This window comes from Candoia aspera, chromosome 5 (genome assembly GCF_035149785.1).
Source record: "Candoia aspera isolate rCanAsp1 chromosome 5, rCanAsp1.hap2, whole genome shotgun sequence".
Classification (NCBI taxonomy): domain Eukaryota; kingdom Metazoa; phylum Chordata; class Lepidosauria; order Squamata; family Boidae; genus Candoia; species Candoia aspera.
The window spans coordinates 90,597,903-90,617,142 of record NC_086157.1 but is presented as its reverse complement, the minus strand read 5'-3'; the positions used below and the strand labels follow the sequence as shown (position 1 = coordinate 90,617,142).

General features: G+C 38.5%; 1 protein-coding gene across 1 annotated transcript in view; it reads left to right on the top strand.

Moving 5' to 3' along the window:
* The first annotated feature begins 4,447 nt into the window (after positions 1 to 4,447).
* Positions 4,448 to 19,240, top strand: part of B4GALT4 (beta-1,4-galactosyltransferase 4) — a 30,435-nt gene continuing 15,642 nt past the window's right edge. The window contains exons 1-4 of the mRNA XM_063305686.1: positions 4,448 to 4,510; positions 11,117 to 11,291; positions 14,025 to 14,478; positions 16,511 to 16,743. Of these exons, the coding sequence (XP_063161756.1) occupies positions 14,208 to 14,478; positions 16,511 to 16,743 (504 nt within the window). The 5' untranslated portion in view covers positions 4,448 to 4,510; positions 11,117 to 11,291; positions 14,025 to 14,207. The remainder of the gene's footprint in view (positions 4,511 to 11,116; positions 11,292 to 14,024; positions 14,479 to 16,510; positions 16,744 to 19,240) is intronic.

Genomic DNA, 19,240 nt, shown 5'->3' with positions numbered 1-19,240 from the left:
GGAAGAAAAGTTAAAGTCTCCAAAGAAAGCTTATTTGCTAATATTCCATGTAGTTCTCTTGACTATGGTACTTAGTCATGCCTTCCCCCAGCTTAACTCTGGCAGGTCTTTCCAAATTGACCTCAGATAGTACTGGAAACCATTATTTAAATCAATTAGCACCACCTAGTGTTTGATCGGTAATATTATGCATGTGGTTTGGTAAGATTTTAACCAATCCTCACACCAACTACTACCTGCCCAAGATCACACTATGATCTCTTTCACCACATGTTATTCATAGTATCAACATGGCAAGCATACTACAAATTTATGTGTTTAATATATATATATATATGCTTCTATACAGTATACATATGTATACTGTATAGAAGCAAATATTACATGATTCCTCTTAAAGCACTCTATTTCCTAAAAGTTACGCTATGAGTTAGAAGAAATTCCCCAAACAGATATCCCTGCTACCAAGCCCAACTCTGTTTCTGGCAAATGTTCAGACATTAAGTATGTTTAACTTTGCCTATAATTATATAATTAAAAATAGATTGTTATAATGTACATTCAAACTCATTTCTGCTGTATGTCTTGCATTAACAAATTTCATATTAAGCATGAGTAGTGAGAGAGGCAAGGGATGATATATTATAGAAAACAGTTATAATTATTAGCAATAAACTATTTCAGATAACAAGCAAGTTAGGCATTTTGCATATTGTAAAAGTTTTGCATATTGACTACTTCTAGATACTTCTATCATGGTGGCAGTGGAAATTTACCCTTTGTTTTTATGCAAGAGTGCTGCCAAAAAGAAAGTAAAGTCTTTTTAGGTAGAATCAAAAATCCTACCTGAAGTTTCTACAATTTTAATGATAATTTTTTCCCATATCTTTGTTGCTTGCAATAGCATCCATTTAACAAGAAAATTATTAACATTGCTGAACGGAGCTTGTATAATCACAAATTTCTGAATTCAGATTAAATTTATGTGCTCTGCTTTAAATAATTTAATATAATTTATGCATGAAAGTGATACACATAATAATTTTATAAAAGGAGAAAGGGGAGATCCAATTCTTTCTGGTTTGACAGTATCAACAAAATGCATGGATGACCACAAGGTGGTAGCAAACTGCTACATGTTGCTTATTTTTTTAAGGAGACATACTTTTAGCTTGATGGCCTTTAAAGCATGTCTAATGGCTTAAACATCAAAGCCTCTATTTAGAATTTTGTTGGAATCCCCCCCCCCCCGAACATACTTTATCTGCTGAATATAGATGAAGTTACTATTCTTTGCATCTCTTCAACAAAAAATACACAGTCCATAGCCAGGCAAGAGCTTTAACAAAGTAAGGATTTTTAATCTTGTAGGGAAAAAGCAATGCTTATTACAACTCAGGGTGAAAAACCTCAACAAAATCTGTACATTACTGCTATTACACAGAAGCACACAGCTCACTGACTTCAGTCAAAGCAGTTAGAATTGCATTTACTTTATATACATTACAACTAGGACCAAATAAAGCCCGTATACCTGAGAGGGAAAAAAAACAAACCCTAGTGAAGATCTGAAAATACTGTAATAAACAAACATATAAGAAGTTGGTAAGAAGGGTAGGGAACTAAGGAAGGGTATAATATAGGAAGCCTGGAATTGTAAAACTGTTGCAAAAAACTAAAGCTCAGAGTAACAATGCTATGAATTAAAAGGACTTTGTCAGGTATATTCAAAATAAATGGAAGAGAAAAGAACAATGACACCAGCTGCTCAATAATGATAGAAAAATGCTAAGAGTAACAAAGAAAACTCTTTAGGTTGGCTGTCTCTAACAAAATATGTGTGTTCCATTAGGAAACTGTGAAGACTAGCATCTAGGTGATGAAATGAAACTTATACAGAAACATGGTCAGAGAATATCCATTTATTCTCACTGAATTAAATCTCTAGGCCCACATGAATTGCATCTGAACACATTGAAAAAGTAGCCTATGATGATTAGAAAAAAAATGGATAATAGAAAAAAGTGTGCTTTTTTTGTAATCATAGGCTAAGAGATAACTTTATAATCATACTTGTATTTGCTGCAGAGGAAATGGGAAGCTTCTTCTATTCTATTCTATTTCACTGTACTTTTCCTTCCTTCCTTCCTTCCCTTTCTTATCCTGTATTAGTTTGTGTTAGTTTTTATGTTCTCTTTAGAACTTTTAATAAAATTTATTTTTTTAAAAAAAGTAGAAGTAGCCTATGGTCTGGTCTAGTCTTTATTATAGGGGAAATCTCAGAAAAAAGATGAAGTGCCAGACTGCAGGAAGGCAAAAGTCACTGTTTTCAAAAGAGGGAATCTGAGGTACTGTAAACCACTTAGACTACAACTGATACCCAGGAAGGTTCTAAAGCCAATCATAAACAGATCAGTTTGTAAGTGCCTATAAAACAGTGCATTACATACTAAATCTCAGCATGGATTTGTCATGAACAAGTTTGCTAGACAACCTTACCTTATTTTCTGATGGCAATTTCCTTAGTTTATTGAGGGAATGCTATGAATTTATTTCCTGATTTCAGCAAAGCATTTGACAAAACCTCCACAATATTATTAAGCTAGTTAAGTGTGAGCTGGATGGCATGACTGTGGTTACTCAGCTGATCTCCAAATCCTATTCATAAATAATTTTCATCAAATTGGAATAAGGAATCACACAATCTAGTGTGTCACAAGATTCAGGTTTCCATGATATGAAATTTAACATGGACAAATGCAAAGTTCTTTACTTGGGAAACAATTCAAGCACCAGAATAAGAGATACTTGGCTTGGTAATAGTACCACAGGAGCATTGGCTGGGAGGGTCAAGGGGGGGACAAATAATTAATAATTAATAATCATGTCAATGTGACATAAGCTCCTTTTGTATACGCAGCATGACATTGCACACGTATATGAAAGGGGCAAAGCTTGCACTGCAACAGCAGAACACAGCTTTGTCATTTAGACAAAGTGCTGAGTCCCACAGATACTGTTGCAAACAATAGTCATTGATTGCAAACTAATATGAGTCAGCAGTGAAATCTGGCTCCTAAAAAGGCAGTTGCAGCTTTAAGCTATATCAACAAAAGCATTGTTCACAAATTTACAGGAAGTAACAGTTCCCTTTTATTCTGTAAAAGCCCACCTCAAGGACTCTATCCACTTCCTGACATGGCAGTTTTAGATGGATTTGGATAAACTAGACAAATTCAGAGAAGGGATAAAACAATGAAATTGTTAATTCTATTCAGAACCTTAGTGAAGGCAGCATGCCAGGCAGACTTGACATGATGTGGCATCAAAGAAGGGTAATTAGAATATAAAGGGTAATCAGAACATAAATTGACTGAATGATTGAATGAACTGGGAATGCTTATCTTGAGATAAGCACGCTTCAAACACCACAGATATCCTTTCTCTGTCATTTCAGAGTGAAGGACACATAATAATGGATTTATATTACAGAAAGACTAATTCTATTTGAATATTAGAAACAAGAAACTTTCTAACTGAGCAGTTTGACAGTGGAGATGGTAGGCTTTCTTCACAGAATATATTCTGATATAGGGTAGACAACTGCCTGTCTAATAGATAATGTATACAAAGAAAAATTGGTATCTGCTCCCTGGATTGCAACATTATGGTTTATACTGCTTTCTGTTTTTAAGACTTATTTTTGCTGCGCTCCACTCAGAGCTGATTGCCGTGGTGGGGTATACAAAAGTAATTAATAAATACATAGGATTTGTGCACTGAATAAAGGGTTGAAGATGACCGAAATGACCCCTTCAAACTCTATCATTACATTCCGTAACATTTATGAGCTTTTAAATTCTCCAGAATTCTTCAAATACAAATAACAAGGAATGGGGGAAACAAGTCAGATCTTACCGTCTTTAGGTTTGCAATTTAAAATCCGCCTGAGAACAGAGGCTGAGAACAGAGGCTGAGGACTGAGTGAAGCACCAGGCAGCAATTTTAGACTTTTTTTTTTGCCCCATGCAACACTTAATTACCGTCAATTACGAGAGCCTGAACAGCCTCAGGTGGCGCTTTTCTATGATTGCCTCCTTACGCCAAGAAATAACGGGACGGAGGAGCGCTTTTGAACGAGCGGTTCTGAGAACAGCGTGAAATGCGAGTGTTGGACGAAAATGAAGATAACGATAAATAATGTAATTTTCGGCACGGGAAGCCCCCGTGTCATGCTACGAAGAGTAATTAGGGAGAAAGTCTCTGAAAACGGAAGGAGAAGCGTCGACTAGAAAGCGGTAGGCTGGATAATTATCTCTCGCCAGGCCTCGTTTCTAGGCAACCACAGCGGGGCCAAGACCCGTGACGCTCTACTTGCAGGGAAGAACCTCTATGGTTGTCAAAGGTGGCCGTTCTGCCTTCCTCTCCGTGGTTGGCGGGGCGTTTGGGTTGACACCCGGGGCTTAGGAGGGGGCGATGGAATGGGAAGGAGCGCCTGGTCTAGTAACGCGTGAGTACGGAGCAGGCGAGGGAGGAAGAGGAGGAGGGCTGGATATCGGGGTGCTTAACACCTAGCTCGCTTTCCTCCTGGAGCCGTGCGGACCGCTCGGGAAATATTGTGCTGTAATGGGATTTTAGGAATGTTTCATGGGTGGGGAACCCTGAATTATAGATAAATAAGGAGAGAATCTGCTACAGCTGCAGCTCTTGATCCGTTTTTCCGTAGTAAACCTTATTACATTCAGAGGGACACATTTCGGAGTAGCCATGCATGAGGTTGCACCTAATGTTTCTCTGTGTCCTACTGAACATGATGGACTTACGCCTGAGTGCATTGGAGTCAGTTTCGTGCATGTTGATCTGGAAGCGAATTCGCTGAGAGAGGTGGAAATTGGTTCTGAGCGTAGAACTAGAGTATAAACACCAAGTTTGTTGTTTTCAGATAGAGATGTGTTAATGCATGCTGTGCAGTGCCAGGCAAAAGCCACTAACCATTGAAATCAACGGGAACAGATACCACCTCCCCACCCCACCCCACCCCCCCGTACATTTCAGCAACTTATTCTGTGAGCTGTTACCAGATGATTAAGTGCCCAATTTAAGAGGCGAATATGTTGTCAGATATTTAGCTTTGTAATGGGCATCTCACTGGTTCACAATAAAACAGCGGGGCAGGGGGTATCCTTTAGTGCTGCACAAAACAAACTCTTATACTTTCTCTATTGGCATACATAGATGATTTTATAACCTTAGATAATTTTAAGCTGTAAGAAAAAAGTTTAAAGCTTTTAAAAAAGAAATGCACCTTTCTGGAATTTTGTAGAAGTGATCTAGCTGAACTTTCTATGACACAAGGCATTTAGGGACTGGAGTGGGACATAGCTTTTTAAAAAAAAAAATACTGCCCTTAATGACTCTGTTGTATGCCCTGGTTCTGTTTTGTTTTATACTTGGGATCTGTATAAACAAAATGGTTTTTATATATCTGAACAGTATATGTACATTTGGGGAATATGCATATGTACATATTGGGGGGAAATGTGCAAGAATCTCTTTGACTTCATATTTCTGTTCATATTTGATTACTGGTATTCTAATGCATTTCTATTTTGAATGTCTAGTTAAGTAAATCTTGGGTAGTCACATTGGTTGCGGCATTTACAACTCATTTGATCCTGCTTGATTTTGTCCTTTAATGTGACAAGTTAAAGAAATAAACGTGCTCTCTGAAATAGTTACTCTAGCTTGCTGCTCCCTTTTACAAGCCAGGATTGGTAAACAATAGCAATTCTGATTCATGATCCTAGTAGGAAAGGGAGCATCATGCTAGGATTCTGGTTTCAGGCAACATAGGAATATGTATCCTGTGGCCCTCCAGATATTTGCAACATACATAGCTAGTGTAACTCATGGTGAAGGTTTTTGGAAATTGTAGTTTGGTGATATCTGGAAGAGTACAAAATGTTGCCTCTACACTTATAAAATCACTTCTGGTTTTTGTGAGGAGCAAACAGGGTCTAATAGGGTGCATGTTCATACACAGTTGGATGTGAACCCTTGCTATTCAAAATTTTTGTCAGTCTTGGATTTGCTCTTCTTTCTGCAATTAAATAGAATGCTTTGTTCAAAAAGTACCTGAGCACAATCATTTTAATTTAGGAAGATATATTTTTGGTACCTTCAAGTCAGTCTCCATTCCAGGTGAGTGCCTAGAAAAATCCATGCAGTTTTCTTGACAATATTTTCAGAAGTAGTTTGCTAGTACCTTTTTCCTAGGGCTGAGAGAAAATTACTGACTCAGTCACACAACTGATTTGTGCCAAAGGAAGGACTAGAACTCAGTCTTCTTGTTTCTATCTTGATGCCTTTACCCACTACACCAAACTGGCTCTCACTAAGTAGATTAGTTTTTTAATATTTTACTGTCAGTGATGTCTCTTTTTTAATTGTTTTATTTTTTCAGTAAAAAATGTCTAGTGATTGGTGTGCTGATTAGCATTAATAAATATAAAACATATAGCAATAAGGGCAATTCAAATAATTGTGGGCTTTGGAGAATTGCATTTAATATTTAAGTCCAATTTCTACAAATGCATTTGCATATTATATTAAGTACAATTCCATTAGGAGTAAGTATAATCCCAATAGTTGATACTTCAGAAAGTTCACTCTGAAAAGATACATTTAATCATTGTATTCTGTAGAGCTACTAGATCTCAGTTACAGAAATTCAAAAGACCATTCAGGGGCAGCAAAGAGATGAAGCCCCAGCTCTTTCCTGCCATTGAGTGGCCATCCAGATTTTTGCAACTGATATTTGGAAGCCCTGTACTGTATTCAGTTTTTTTTTTAACCTGTCCTGCAAATTGAAATGCTGTTATTTTTAAAAGTCAGTATTTATTCCGATTAACTCTTTCTCCCCTCTAATTTTCTTTCTGAAATCTAAAAACCTTGTTGCTCATCCTTCCTTCCTGTTTATTTTTGTTTTGGATGACTAACTGCTGGTGAAAGATAAATAATCTGGAAGAGTATTTTGGCTTTTTTAAAATAGATGAATCATAAAAACTCAGAAAAACTTAGTACTGGATAGATGTATAAAGAATAAATGAGCATGTGTGGAAATGCACTTTTTCTAAGGAAGAAAATAAAATTTCAGATAAGTTGTAACAATAAAATCTAGATTTTACACATTAATTGTGGGAAAAGGCTATCCTGTAAAGCCAAAGCTGAGTTAAATCCAAATGTACATAATACCCATATATTTTAAATAGCTTATTTAAGTTTTACTGAGCTGCTGGTGATCTATGATAAAGCTCTAGAATTAATAGCAAGAGCCAGTTGTGGCAAGTTGTGAGCTGTCCTTGGGTAACAAAACTAGTCAGTCCTGTTTGCACTTCTTATTAGCACTTTTGTTGAGTTCATCTGCCAGGTAGTGGTATGAAGTCTATCTTAGAAGCATGGCTAGAACAAGTGACTATTGGTATATTGTTTTCTGCTACAGATTAAGGTTACTATGGTAACTAATCATTTTGGCCAGGTGAAGAGGTTGAATTTAATTGTCTTCTTTTTCGGTGTTAGTAGTTGCATAGCCTGAAGCGAGGGTAGTTTGCTTGTTACTTAGTTCCTTCTTTTTAGGCTTGCAGAGAGTATTCAGCTGAGATCTCTCCTCTTAGCACAAAGCCTGTAAATATGTTTTTGTGCTTTCTGTAAATAAATTTATTTTTATAGAAATGCCTGGTGTGTGGCTTTTCTGATCTCTCCTGGGCCAAAGGCTTTCTAGCACTCTGCCAACAGTGGCTACTGTACTGGAGGTTGCAACTGGCCAGATGAAATGAGGTGACTTACATTCCTGAAACAGCTTGTGATTACAGTATTGGTGATCATGCAAAGATATCCTATAATTTTTATTTGAAGGCTCTGTCCACATAGCATATTAAATAGAAATATTCACTTTGCCATGAATGTATGCCCCATGATCTTCCTATTGTGTGCAGTGCTTCAACCAAACTTTGGGACATACCATTTGTCTAACCTGAAACAGTCATCCTTATAGTTTTCCATAAACAGGGATTTGTAACCAAGATTGTTAAAGGTTACAAATCCTGTTCTCCAGAAACTTCAAGTGGCAGCCATTTCAGGTTCAGGTTCAGCCAAGCTAAAGTTTGATGGATAGCACAGCATGTGATGAGTGGTAAGATATTAGTGTGCCCCATTGTCCAAACCTAGTATACATGTGAACACAGCCAAGAGTGGAGATTGTTGACATTGCATTCTTGGGTTAGGTTTTAGTATAACTGGGGAGAGGCAGTCCCTCAAATAACCTGGCCTCATGCCATGGAGGGCTTTAATGGTCTACAACCAGCACCTTGAATTGGATCCAGAAGCAGACTGGCAACTAGTGCAGCTCGCGGAGCAGAGGTGTAATGTATGCTGCTCTAGAGGCACACATAACTGTCCACACCACTGCATTTTGCACCAGCTGAAGCTTCCAGATATTCTTCAAGGGCAGGCCCACATAGAGCACATTACAGCAGCTCAATCGGAAGGTGACTAGGGTATAACTGACTGTGAGCAGATATAGTTGAATTCTTAAGTACGTTTGATATGCAAATTCTGCCATAGAGTGTCCTCATCTGATCCCTCTGTACTTCCAGCTATTTCTTCTTTATTTTTAGTACAGCTGTGCTCTCACTTAAAATGTGATTAAGCTTGACCCAGAGAAGTTGCTTTACCTGCACCTTTCAGACAATTACACTTAATTGTGCCTGTAATAAGTTACTAACCTGTTCAATATTAACAGGACAACCTTGCTCATTACTTCCTTAAACCTTCTTTAGTTTAAAGTGACTACTTACTTATGATGTATTACCCATTAAGTTGCTTCAGGCACACTTCACATCTAGCAGGAATTGGGAATTCTGTCTGTTCCCTCTTACTGCTGGTATGCCAGAGCAACTGTGCATAGTTGGGCACAAATGTGAGCCCAGCAATAAAATGAAAGTAAGAGTCAATCACCACTTTCATATAGTACTAGAAATGCTGGCTTCCTTATCTGGCTTAATTTGTCCAAGAGGAACAAGCCATAGTCACTGTTCAGATGATATGCCAAACAAGCCAAGGACATAGTTTATCTAGGATTTGTTTGGCTGATGTAAAGCATACAGTAACTTGCTGTGCTCTGATGGCAGGACTGAATGTGGCTTGGTTTGTTTTATGAAGTAGCTTTTTATTATTTTTTTAAAAAAGTCTTCACAGATGTCTTTACTTGGTCATTCCGAAACAATACATTTGTTCTTCATCCATTATGTAATAAACATGGTTGTATGTTTGGGATCATTGTCTTGCTGTGTGATCCATTTGTGGCTCAGGTTCAGCTGATGGCCTAATAATATCCTATGGAATTACCTAGCATTAAGCAAAATTCATGTTGCTTTCAACAAGCGATGCAAGTTCTGAAGCAGGAAAACATCCTTAAAGTATGACACTACCACATTAATGCTCAGCAGTTGGAATTACAATTATGCAAGATATTTTATGCACGAACTCTTCCATGAATGGAAGTTTTGGATGATCCGTATCCAGATAGAAACACGCTAGTTTGGTCAGGATGCAGACCTAAAATATGTATGTACTACACAAAATTGTTTTGGGATAGGCCAAGTAGAAAAAAAGACACTGCTAAAACTAGCAGTGTTTTGCAGTGATGGCTATGGGAAGGTAGGGAAAGGAAAGTGCTAAGAAGAACAGTGGTAATGTGGGCAGGCTGCTGTCACCCTTGAATTCAAAAATGGCATTTCCTACTAGCCCACCTGCCCCTTGCCTGATTTTCCTGGCACTTGGGTGGGCCAGTTGAATATTCCTGCTTACCAGTAAGACTTCTCAGGAATTTGCCACAGGATAACCAAAATTGTTCTGGGTTTCAGTTTGGAAGAACCTTTAGATGCTTGGAAGAGTTTCACTGAAGTTTGGAGCCACTGTATGCTTGAAACAAAACACTTTTCCCATTTCCCAACCTGTGTATGTGTTTTTATAGAATGCTGTTCCACAAAACTTGCAGTTTTGGCAGCTTGGTTTCTGCCAAACATAAAAGCATCATAGCTCCAGAAGTTCCATTTTTTATTTATGTTTCCATAAAACAGTCCTCTAGAACTCTGGTGAATTATCCAGGAACTTTTTGGAAAACCTGAGATAAATATCTACTTAATAAGCAATCGATTTTGCCTCAATACTCTTCCATGAATTCCAATTTTCCCTGGTATTTTTTCGATGTTGGAGTTATTAACACTGACTTTCAGCAAGATGATAGAGGTCTACAGATCTCTGGGTGTAAGGGTTTTTTGTGACTTCCTGCATGATTCAAGTGGTTTGACAAGATGCTCACCGCTGGGAAGATAATTGTTCTACCCCAAAGTTTGCCATTTCAAGACTGTGTCTCTGACCATGGATCAGTGGAGCTCCAGAGCTTCAGAAATAGTTTTGTAATCTTTTCCAGACTAGTAGGCATCAGTGACTTTTATATGGAGGCTTTCGAAATGTTTTTGTGCTTTCTGTAAATAAATTTATTTTTATAGAAATGCCTGGTGTGTGACTTTTTTGATCTCTCCTTTTGTTTTGAGACGGGCATGATATGTCTCTGGAATCTGCAGAAATTTCACTGCAACAAGGGAAGCCAAAACTTGTGAGATTTATAGAGGCAGGGCTGTAAGGCAAAATCACCCCCTGTTGTTTAATGGCATAGTCCTACAGCAGGCTATAGATATCCCTTTAAATCAAGTGATTGAACTAGGGGGTGATTACTTTTCCACACTAGCACACTGGATGTTAGATAACCTTGTGCCTGAAATAAACAAGTCCCAAGCTTTGGTATTGTTTGGTGTACACTCCTTGAGGCTCCACATGAAGTTTGATAACAGATCCAGTGGAAAAGTTATGCAAAACTTTGTTTTGTCAGACTCTGTGTTTCTGTGCTTCCTGCTCTCTCTGTTTTCCTCATGTAGCTTTTTTATATTTCTTGATAGGGCAGAAAAGACGTGGAGGAAACTGAAAGCAGGGGAAGCAAAGGGGGATGGCTTTTGTAACAAGAAGACAGAAAGTGTTGCCTTCTTTTTTTCTTCAGTGATTCCTGCATTTTTGAACAAACTTTTACTCCTGAATCTGTGAGACTCAACAGAGGACTCTTTATGGTGTGGGATTTCATGATTTAAAACTTTCCTTGGCACAGGAAAGATATTTTAGCCGCTGTAAGAAAAATCTTCACCGAAGGAGAGAGAGAGCAGCGAGTACAAGACCAGGTAAGTCTCTTGCTTCCTCTTGGCTCAAACAAGAAGATAATGGGACCAAGCTACATCCTTGATTTGAGTTGCAACTGGGGCAGAGTGAATGGATGCTTGCTTGAATTTTCTAGAACTCTGTTCCTTCAGCCATGCACTGGGATTTTTTTGTGTTTTCAGCTAATCTCTTTTTTGTTCATCTTGCTTGTGGTATGAAATAGCCTTCCCTGCTCAAGGGTTAAGTCTGTAGTCTCTAGAATTTGCAACTGGAGGTTTGTGTAACAGTTGTACTGCCACTTGAAATGGGCTGAATATACTGTACAGTCTGTGCTGCTCCAGTGTCTCTGATAATCAGTTGAAACAACTCTTGATGCCATTCCTAACACTAACCATGCTTCCTTTCGGATGTCCTCCTAGGAGGAGAACTCTATTAGTTGGTGGTGGCAAAAAAATCAGGAACCTGGTAGCACCTTTTCCAGTTAATAAAATTTGTTGGAAAAGATGTTACTGGATTCCTGATTTTTTGGATGTCCTGTGATAGGTTTCAGGAGACAGAGATGTCCTTGGCAGCAGCGGTCAATATGTTGTTCTGACATTGGGGTAATTGAGAAAGAAATGGCTACTTCAGAGAATCAGCTACTCTATAATGTTTTTCTTCCACTTCACCTTGTATTGGCTTATGTCTCCACAGCTCTCCTGCTACATAAAACATTATTTACTGACTTTTAAATGCTGGAGCATGCCCTGTGTAAATAGGCCATTAAGTGTTGGTGAAGCACAAGACAGGCTTATGTTGCCAAGCCAATATAGATCCTTGCTGTCTTCTGTTGTCTTTCTCAGAACACACACACACTCTCATGGTCCGAATGTTGAAGAAATGCCATTCAGATATACTGTACTCGCATTGCAAAACTGGTTTGTCTTAATGCTGATCCAGCAATACTCTGCAGCTTTCTCACTCTAAGGCTTATTTACTTTGATTGTGAAATGAAATAATTTCATTTCTGTAAGTTGTATAAATGTTATCTATGGTTAAACATCAGCTCTTAGTTACACATTTCACATAATCAGGAAGATAATCAAAAGGAAATGAAAGAACAGTAAATTGTCCTGAACAATTAAACTAAATTAAATAATCTTTAACATAAATTAATGATTATTTGGATTTTCACTGTAGATGGTATGTTTAAAGCTGATGTTCTGTTCTCCCACTGTTCTGCTATGAAATTTACAGTTCTTATATCTTGAACTTTGCACATTTTACAATTCCCTGGTAAAAACATGTATTTGGTTAATTATTTTAATTGCCTGTCAACCTTCTATGGATATTGATTATTCAAACTGTACAACCTTGTACAACTTGGTATCTTTCAGTAATATTGGGCCTTGACAATACTGGTTTGTAATTGTGGGAAGTGAAGTCCAACAAATCTAGAAGGTGGTAGGTTGGAAAAAAGTGGCTGTTCATGAGTGGAAACCATGCAAACCCAGCAATTCTGACTGCTTAGACCTCAATGGAGCTAGTATGTCAATGCAATTAATTAAGTTTTGTGCTTTCCTACATTTTTCAGCTGAACACTTGGTAATTCTGGAGTAACTTCCTTTTTTCTACTTGTCTGCTATTAAACAGATGCTTGGACCACTAATGGCATAGCTGCATTCCTCATAGCTGTGTAGCTTTCCTATCTATTTGTCATCAAAGTGTATATTATGTGTGCCTTCCTACCTTTTTGCATATCTTCTTGCTCCCGAGACTGAGCTGTGAAAATGGAAGTTGCAAGCCTTTCTCTCTTTGAATTTGGCTTTTAATAAGCCCATTTCCGCCCCTTCTGTATTGCATTTCTTTGGCTACCTTGTTAGTACAGCTGGAGCGATACCTGTAAGAGCAACCAGTTGATACTGGAAAAAGGAGCAAAAGTAATGCTACTTGGTCATCCTAGGATAATGTCCTATACAGGTAGTCCTCGCTTAATGACCCTAATTGAGACCAGAATCTCCATCGCTAAATGATTTGGTTGTTACAGGAAACATCATATGACTGCACTGCTTAGTGATGACAGTTTTGGAATCCTGGTTGCAGTTGTTAGGTGAGGACCTCACACTTCTCCTGTCCTGCATGCTTGCGTCTGCTTCAACTCCCCCCACTCACCTATCTACCACCCCCCCATCTCTGCCCATTTGGCCACCCTGCACTCTGCCGCCCCCGCAGTCTGCTCCTATTTAGAAGCAACTTGGCTGTAAAGAAGTTTCAAGTTGCAAAAACACAGAGTTATTGAACTAGTATAGAGACAAAAAATATCAGAGACAAAATATTAGACTTAAAAGACATACACAGTCAAAATAACAATTAGTTATTTTTGGGTAAATTTGTTACTTTCGTAGGATGAATTGATGCATGAAGCTAGAGTCTGCTTGCTTTCTTTTCTTTTTTGCCAGCTTCTTGTAGAATACAACCTTTTATGAGAGACTGAGGAATGGTATGTCTATGAACCTGAGAATATTTAGAATTTGCTGTATTACAGAATAAGGAAGAATGTTCTTTTCTTGTAGTTCAGGTATTTGACCAACCTTTTGCTGTCTGTATGCTCTCTGGATGTGCAGACTTCAATTCCCTGAATTCTTAGCAATGGTGATATTGGATCCTAAGAGTTAAAATCCATATGTCTGGGGTGTGTCTGCATTGGGGAAGATGCTGGCTTTAAACGTGATTGAATGATAGTGTATAATATTTTATTTCTGTCTCATTCTGAACAGGTCGATCCATTTGAGGTTTACCTACCACTGCTCATTTGGTTGGAGACTTATGAGTTCAAAAGCCAGAGGAAATTTGTCAGAATGCAGCATCACAGAACTCCTTTCTTCAATTTGATCTTCCTGCTTTCCTGCGCTGTGGCAGGACTCCATCAAGAACAGTATCAAAGGAGAAGCTTCTAATCTATGGAGGCCATGGGCTTTTGCTCTGCCAGCCTTCACCTCTCCTACAAGCTCAAGCTATTGATGCTCATTACCCTCTGTGTCTTAGTGATAGGCTGGGCCACCTCCACTTACCTGGTGGATACTTTACATGAAACTCCAGCAGCAAAAGGAATGGTTGGAAGTTTCAGGAAGCCAACCACTATTATGCAGGAACAAAAGGAGAATTCAGAGAGGAAAACTGGGAAACTACCCATAGCAAACTCCCCCTGTCCCTCTCTGTCTCCCTATCTGCGTAAGTCAATTCACATTTTCTTCTTCCTGAAAAAAAAAGCAGGGGGGAGTTAAGGACTTGAGCTAAAAAACCCAAGAAAACCATGGTTTAGTGTTTGATGAAAAAACTAAAATCCAATTTCTTTCAAACATTTTATTCCTTCTACATCTGCTGGTATTATATTCCTGTGTCTGATGGAAGGTTTCTTAAGAACCATTTGAATACTTGCATCATATAGCAAAGGTGCTATTTTTGGATCTTAAATTTGATAATATGACCCAAGTCAATTCTGGGAGTTTTTAATATTTGTGTTACTCCTTGTAACATGTCAGTCAATTCAGACCTTTCTTCCATGATTGAGACATTTTTTTAAAAACTATTTATTTGAATTTATTAGCTGTCCAACTCCTATAGACGTCCTACATAATATTATCAAAGAATAAGATCCACTGATGGGATCCACCCATCGAAAAGCAACTGTTCTAATTTAGCAATGTATAGATATAGCTTTAATGAAGAATTATAAAGTTCACATATTCTCTTTTTCAGTTTCCTCTTTTGAATTTGCAGTTAGGAAATACTAATTTGGAATTAAGTTTGTGCCCCATTTTTAAGGGTAATAGTGGGAATTAAGAAGCAAAATAGGAATGGAAATATCATATTGGAGCTAGTATTATTTATTTATGTAGCAGAGTTTGTAGCCTGCCTCAGTTCTGACAGACTCTGGGCAATGAACCACAAAGCACAATGACACAAATAGAGCAACAATAAAAACAATACCGTCCAATCATAAAAATGCATGTGAGCGATATCTACAACCATTGAAAAATACAGATTTACCAGCTAGTGAAGAGCAAGAAGGAATAGGACCAAATGTACCCCTGCAGGAACCATGTACCAAAGTATGTGGCAGTACCACAGGGAAAGCCTATTGCCCTGCACCTCTCACATTGGTGTTGCTCTGTAGTGGCAACGTTGTTCTACCAGCAGTCTGGCTGCTCTGTTTTGTGCTCCTTGACCCACGTAAACTGTGTTGCAGTAGCCAGCCAAGTGATGATCAGGGCGTGAATTACGATTGCCAGAGTATTCTGGCCCAGCTGGAGTTTTAATTGGCACACCATCTGAATCTGAGCAAAAGCCTCCCTGGTCCACCTTCTGCTTGATTGGGAGCCTGTTGTTAGTTTCCATTTATATCTCACATTTATTCAAAGAGCCTAAAACAGCATGCATCAGTCTCTCCTAATTTATACGCTCAAAAACATCCCTGTAAGTAGACTGAGAGAAGATGGCCCCAAGTCAATGTGCTTTGTGGTCAAATGAGAAGATTTGTCTTGCTAGTCCAAGTCCAGTAACTTAACCACTACAGAATATTAGCTCTCATGATGCTGCACTGGGGAAGATATTGTATGAAGAACATTAATGCAATTGGTCAACCTAGACAATGACATTTGTTAAATCCAGCCATTATGGTTTTAAACCAGGTTTATATTTTTAGTATTACCAGGGTACTATGATTTGTTCAACAAGCTATGGCCAAAAGAAGTGAAGTTCCAGCAAAAATGTAAAACCAGTTATTGCCTACCCCATTCTGTCCCCAGCAAAATTATGGATGGCTTGGCAGCAGTGCCAATTGTTTATGTGACATCTACTGTACAGAACAGAATTTCAAGACTGAAAACTGCAAATCTCTTCCTGACCCTTTTATGATTCTATAACTGTAAGAGCTGATCAGCAATGGGCCAAACTATCTTGGGAGGTGGTGGACTTTCCTTCACAGGAGGAGTTTAAACGAGGTTGGATAGCCATTTGTCAGGTAGTAATATTGGGCAAAGTATTGGACTAGATCAGTGTTTCTCAGCCTTGGCAGCTTGAATTCTGGGAGTTGAAGTCCACACATCTTCAAGCTGACAAGGTTGATAAACACTGCAGTAGATGATCTCCAAGGTCCCTTCCACCCCTTAAAGTCTAATTCTATAATCCTCAGTCACTTCCCTGAGCTCTGAAGTCTTACTGTAGTGAGAGTTGTGAACATAAGGCTTGCCTTTTCCTATAGGGGGGCCTAGCAAGCTTACTTTCAGAGCATCTCTCACCCTGGAAGAGGTGCAGAAAGAGAATCCTTCAGTAGCAAAGGGGCGCCATAGCCCGAAAGACTGCACAGCTCAGCAACGAGTGGCTATATTGATTCCACACCGCAATCGAGAGAAGCATCTGCTGTATCTGTTGGATCACCTTCATCCATTCTTGCAGCGGCAGCAGCTGGATTATGGCCTTTATGTCATCCACCAGGTGAATGCATATAGCATGAGAAAAGGAAAAAGCTTCCTCAGATCAAGTCACTTCTGGTGACTTCATGAACATGTGCAGGCAGTTTGTTTGGCAACAATATGGAAGTGATTTGCATTCTGGGATTTTTTTTAAACTTTTATTTTTTATTGTTTGATTTTCTAGGCTAACTTGTAGTTACTTTCTGGTGGTCTCCCATCCAATACTAAGTAGGTCTGACCTTGCTTGGTCAACCAAGAACTAAATGCTGCTAATGCCCTGAAATATTTTTCTGTGCCCTTTGCTTATTGCTTTTGATTGTGTAGTTTTTTCAATCGGTGGGTAATACATTGGCTCAGGGGAGTCAAAGATTATTTCTGCAGCTCCATTACAAAGCCAACCCAGGGTGTAACCCGTTCTCAGGTGTCTTTGTGTCAATATTAATGAGTTTCTTAGTTTTTTGTTGCAAGAGCTTAAAGCAGATTGAACAGATTAAACAGAGTGGGTGACAAATTAATGTTATGCACTTTTAGTAAAGTATTATTGTTTTCTAAGTTGCAAGTCCTGAAATCCATGTTGTCTTCATTGCCTGTTTGCACCCTGCAGCTTAGCTCATGGGTTGGTGTCTGGCTTCTCGTCCTGTAGCTGTCACTTTTTGCACTCACTTTTTTTAAGAGACTGAGACTTTTTTCATCTGAAATAAAAGTTCTTGGCCTTTAATTCTATGGAAGCAAAAGCACTGCAGCACAAGAAGCAATAAGTACATTAATTAATGCATTTAGGACCAGAGTTTTGCTGTTGCAGGAGTCTATCTGTCATTAATAAATAAGGAGCTATTTGTTCAATTAAAAAGTATTAAAATAGAACCTAGAGATGGAACATTTTATTTCTTACCATCATACGCGGTTTGCTAAAAGCAAGCCCTTTTTTATAATATAGCAAGAGATAAATCAATCAGGGATCATGACTTGCCCCCTAGGCTTACAAGAACAGCTCTTCCCACTGGATGGCATAAAAGTATAATACAGAAAGAAAGCATCAGCTGAGCTTTCTTTGTTCAGTCCTTCTTACTGGAAGAGGAGCAGTGATCAAGCAATACACACCAGTTCACTTACTGGTTCTTGGAAAACCAGAATTGGCACCAACTTGTGTTGTAAATTGATACCAAACAGACCTTGGCAATCAAGCCCTGTTGCTCTGTGTTTATCCTCTATGAAGCTATTCAGCTGGAAAGTCTGAAGCAGAGGGCATGGTTGGATTGAGATGCTATGAAGCACAGTGTCCTCCAAGTCATTTTGGAGGAAGAGAATGATTATTGTTGGTACAAAGGAAGACAGTTCCTGTTTTGGATCTGCCAAGTGCCATTGCCTGATAGAGATACATGAAATGTTGTATCTTTATCGCCAATGACTAATGAAGTAGGTCCTGTAGTTAAGGAGGAAAGCACATGCTTAGTATGAACAAGAACTAGGATCAGTCCCTGGCATCCCCCAGGTAAGGTTAGGAAGAGACTTTGCCTGCTAGCTGCTGTTCCTAAGGCAACTTGGAGCTTTCCAGCTACAGCTCCCATCATTCACAGCTAGGGTGTCAGAATTGTTGCCAAAACATCTGCCAAAACTGGCCTAGGGCAACAATTACTTTCACAATTCTGCCTGAATCTTTCCTTTGGGGATTGCTCTCCTGTTCCCATCTGCTGTTGCGGATAGAGAAAACAACTCTCTGCGTCAGCATTTGCAGTTATTTTCCTGGGTTTGCAGCATCATCTGTGGAGCATGATGCTCGAGCGCTGCGTCCAGGGAGATGAAAATGGGAGCTGGGCTTCTTTTTTAAAGAAATGAAAGCAGCTGGCAATATGGCATTAATGCACCATAACTTGATTTTATAAAATCAATTGCCTGTAAAAAAGTTTGAGGAGACTTTTCATCTTTCTTCATTTCCTGTTTGCTTGTGGATGGCTGTCCCAAAAGGTTCTGAATTCTGTTCTGAGTTTCCGGGTTCTCCATAAGAATATTTGGGTGCTTGCCAGAGCTGCAGGCATTCAAGTTGAGAATGGAGTTTCTGACTGTTTTTTAAAAAATAAGGTAAAACTGCATTTTGAAAATAATAGTTACAGAAAACTAAGAGTGGCACAACCATATAGCATCAGCTTAGGTGTTTTTGAAATTTACATCTACAATTTAATTGTAAAGGAAAGGAAAACTAACATAGGTTGTTTTTAACATTTAAATTAGAAGGTTGATTCTGCAGTTCTAAATACTAATGAATAACTCCAGTTGACATGGTGGAATTAACTTCTGGATAAGTATTACCATTCAGGAAAGAGAGTTAATGTTCATTCTTAAACATTAATTTGGAATTGAAATAGTAATATTGGTCATAAATGCATATTTTACAAATGTCAAATAATTATACTATCCTACCATTTCCATTGTTGATGATACTGGGATGAGGATGTAATTTCTAGGTAAAACATTTTTATAGCATTAGGTAATCTTGGAATTGCTAGTATCAGGTACTGGTC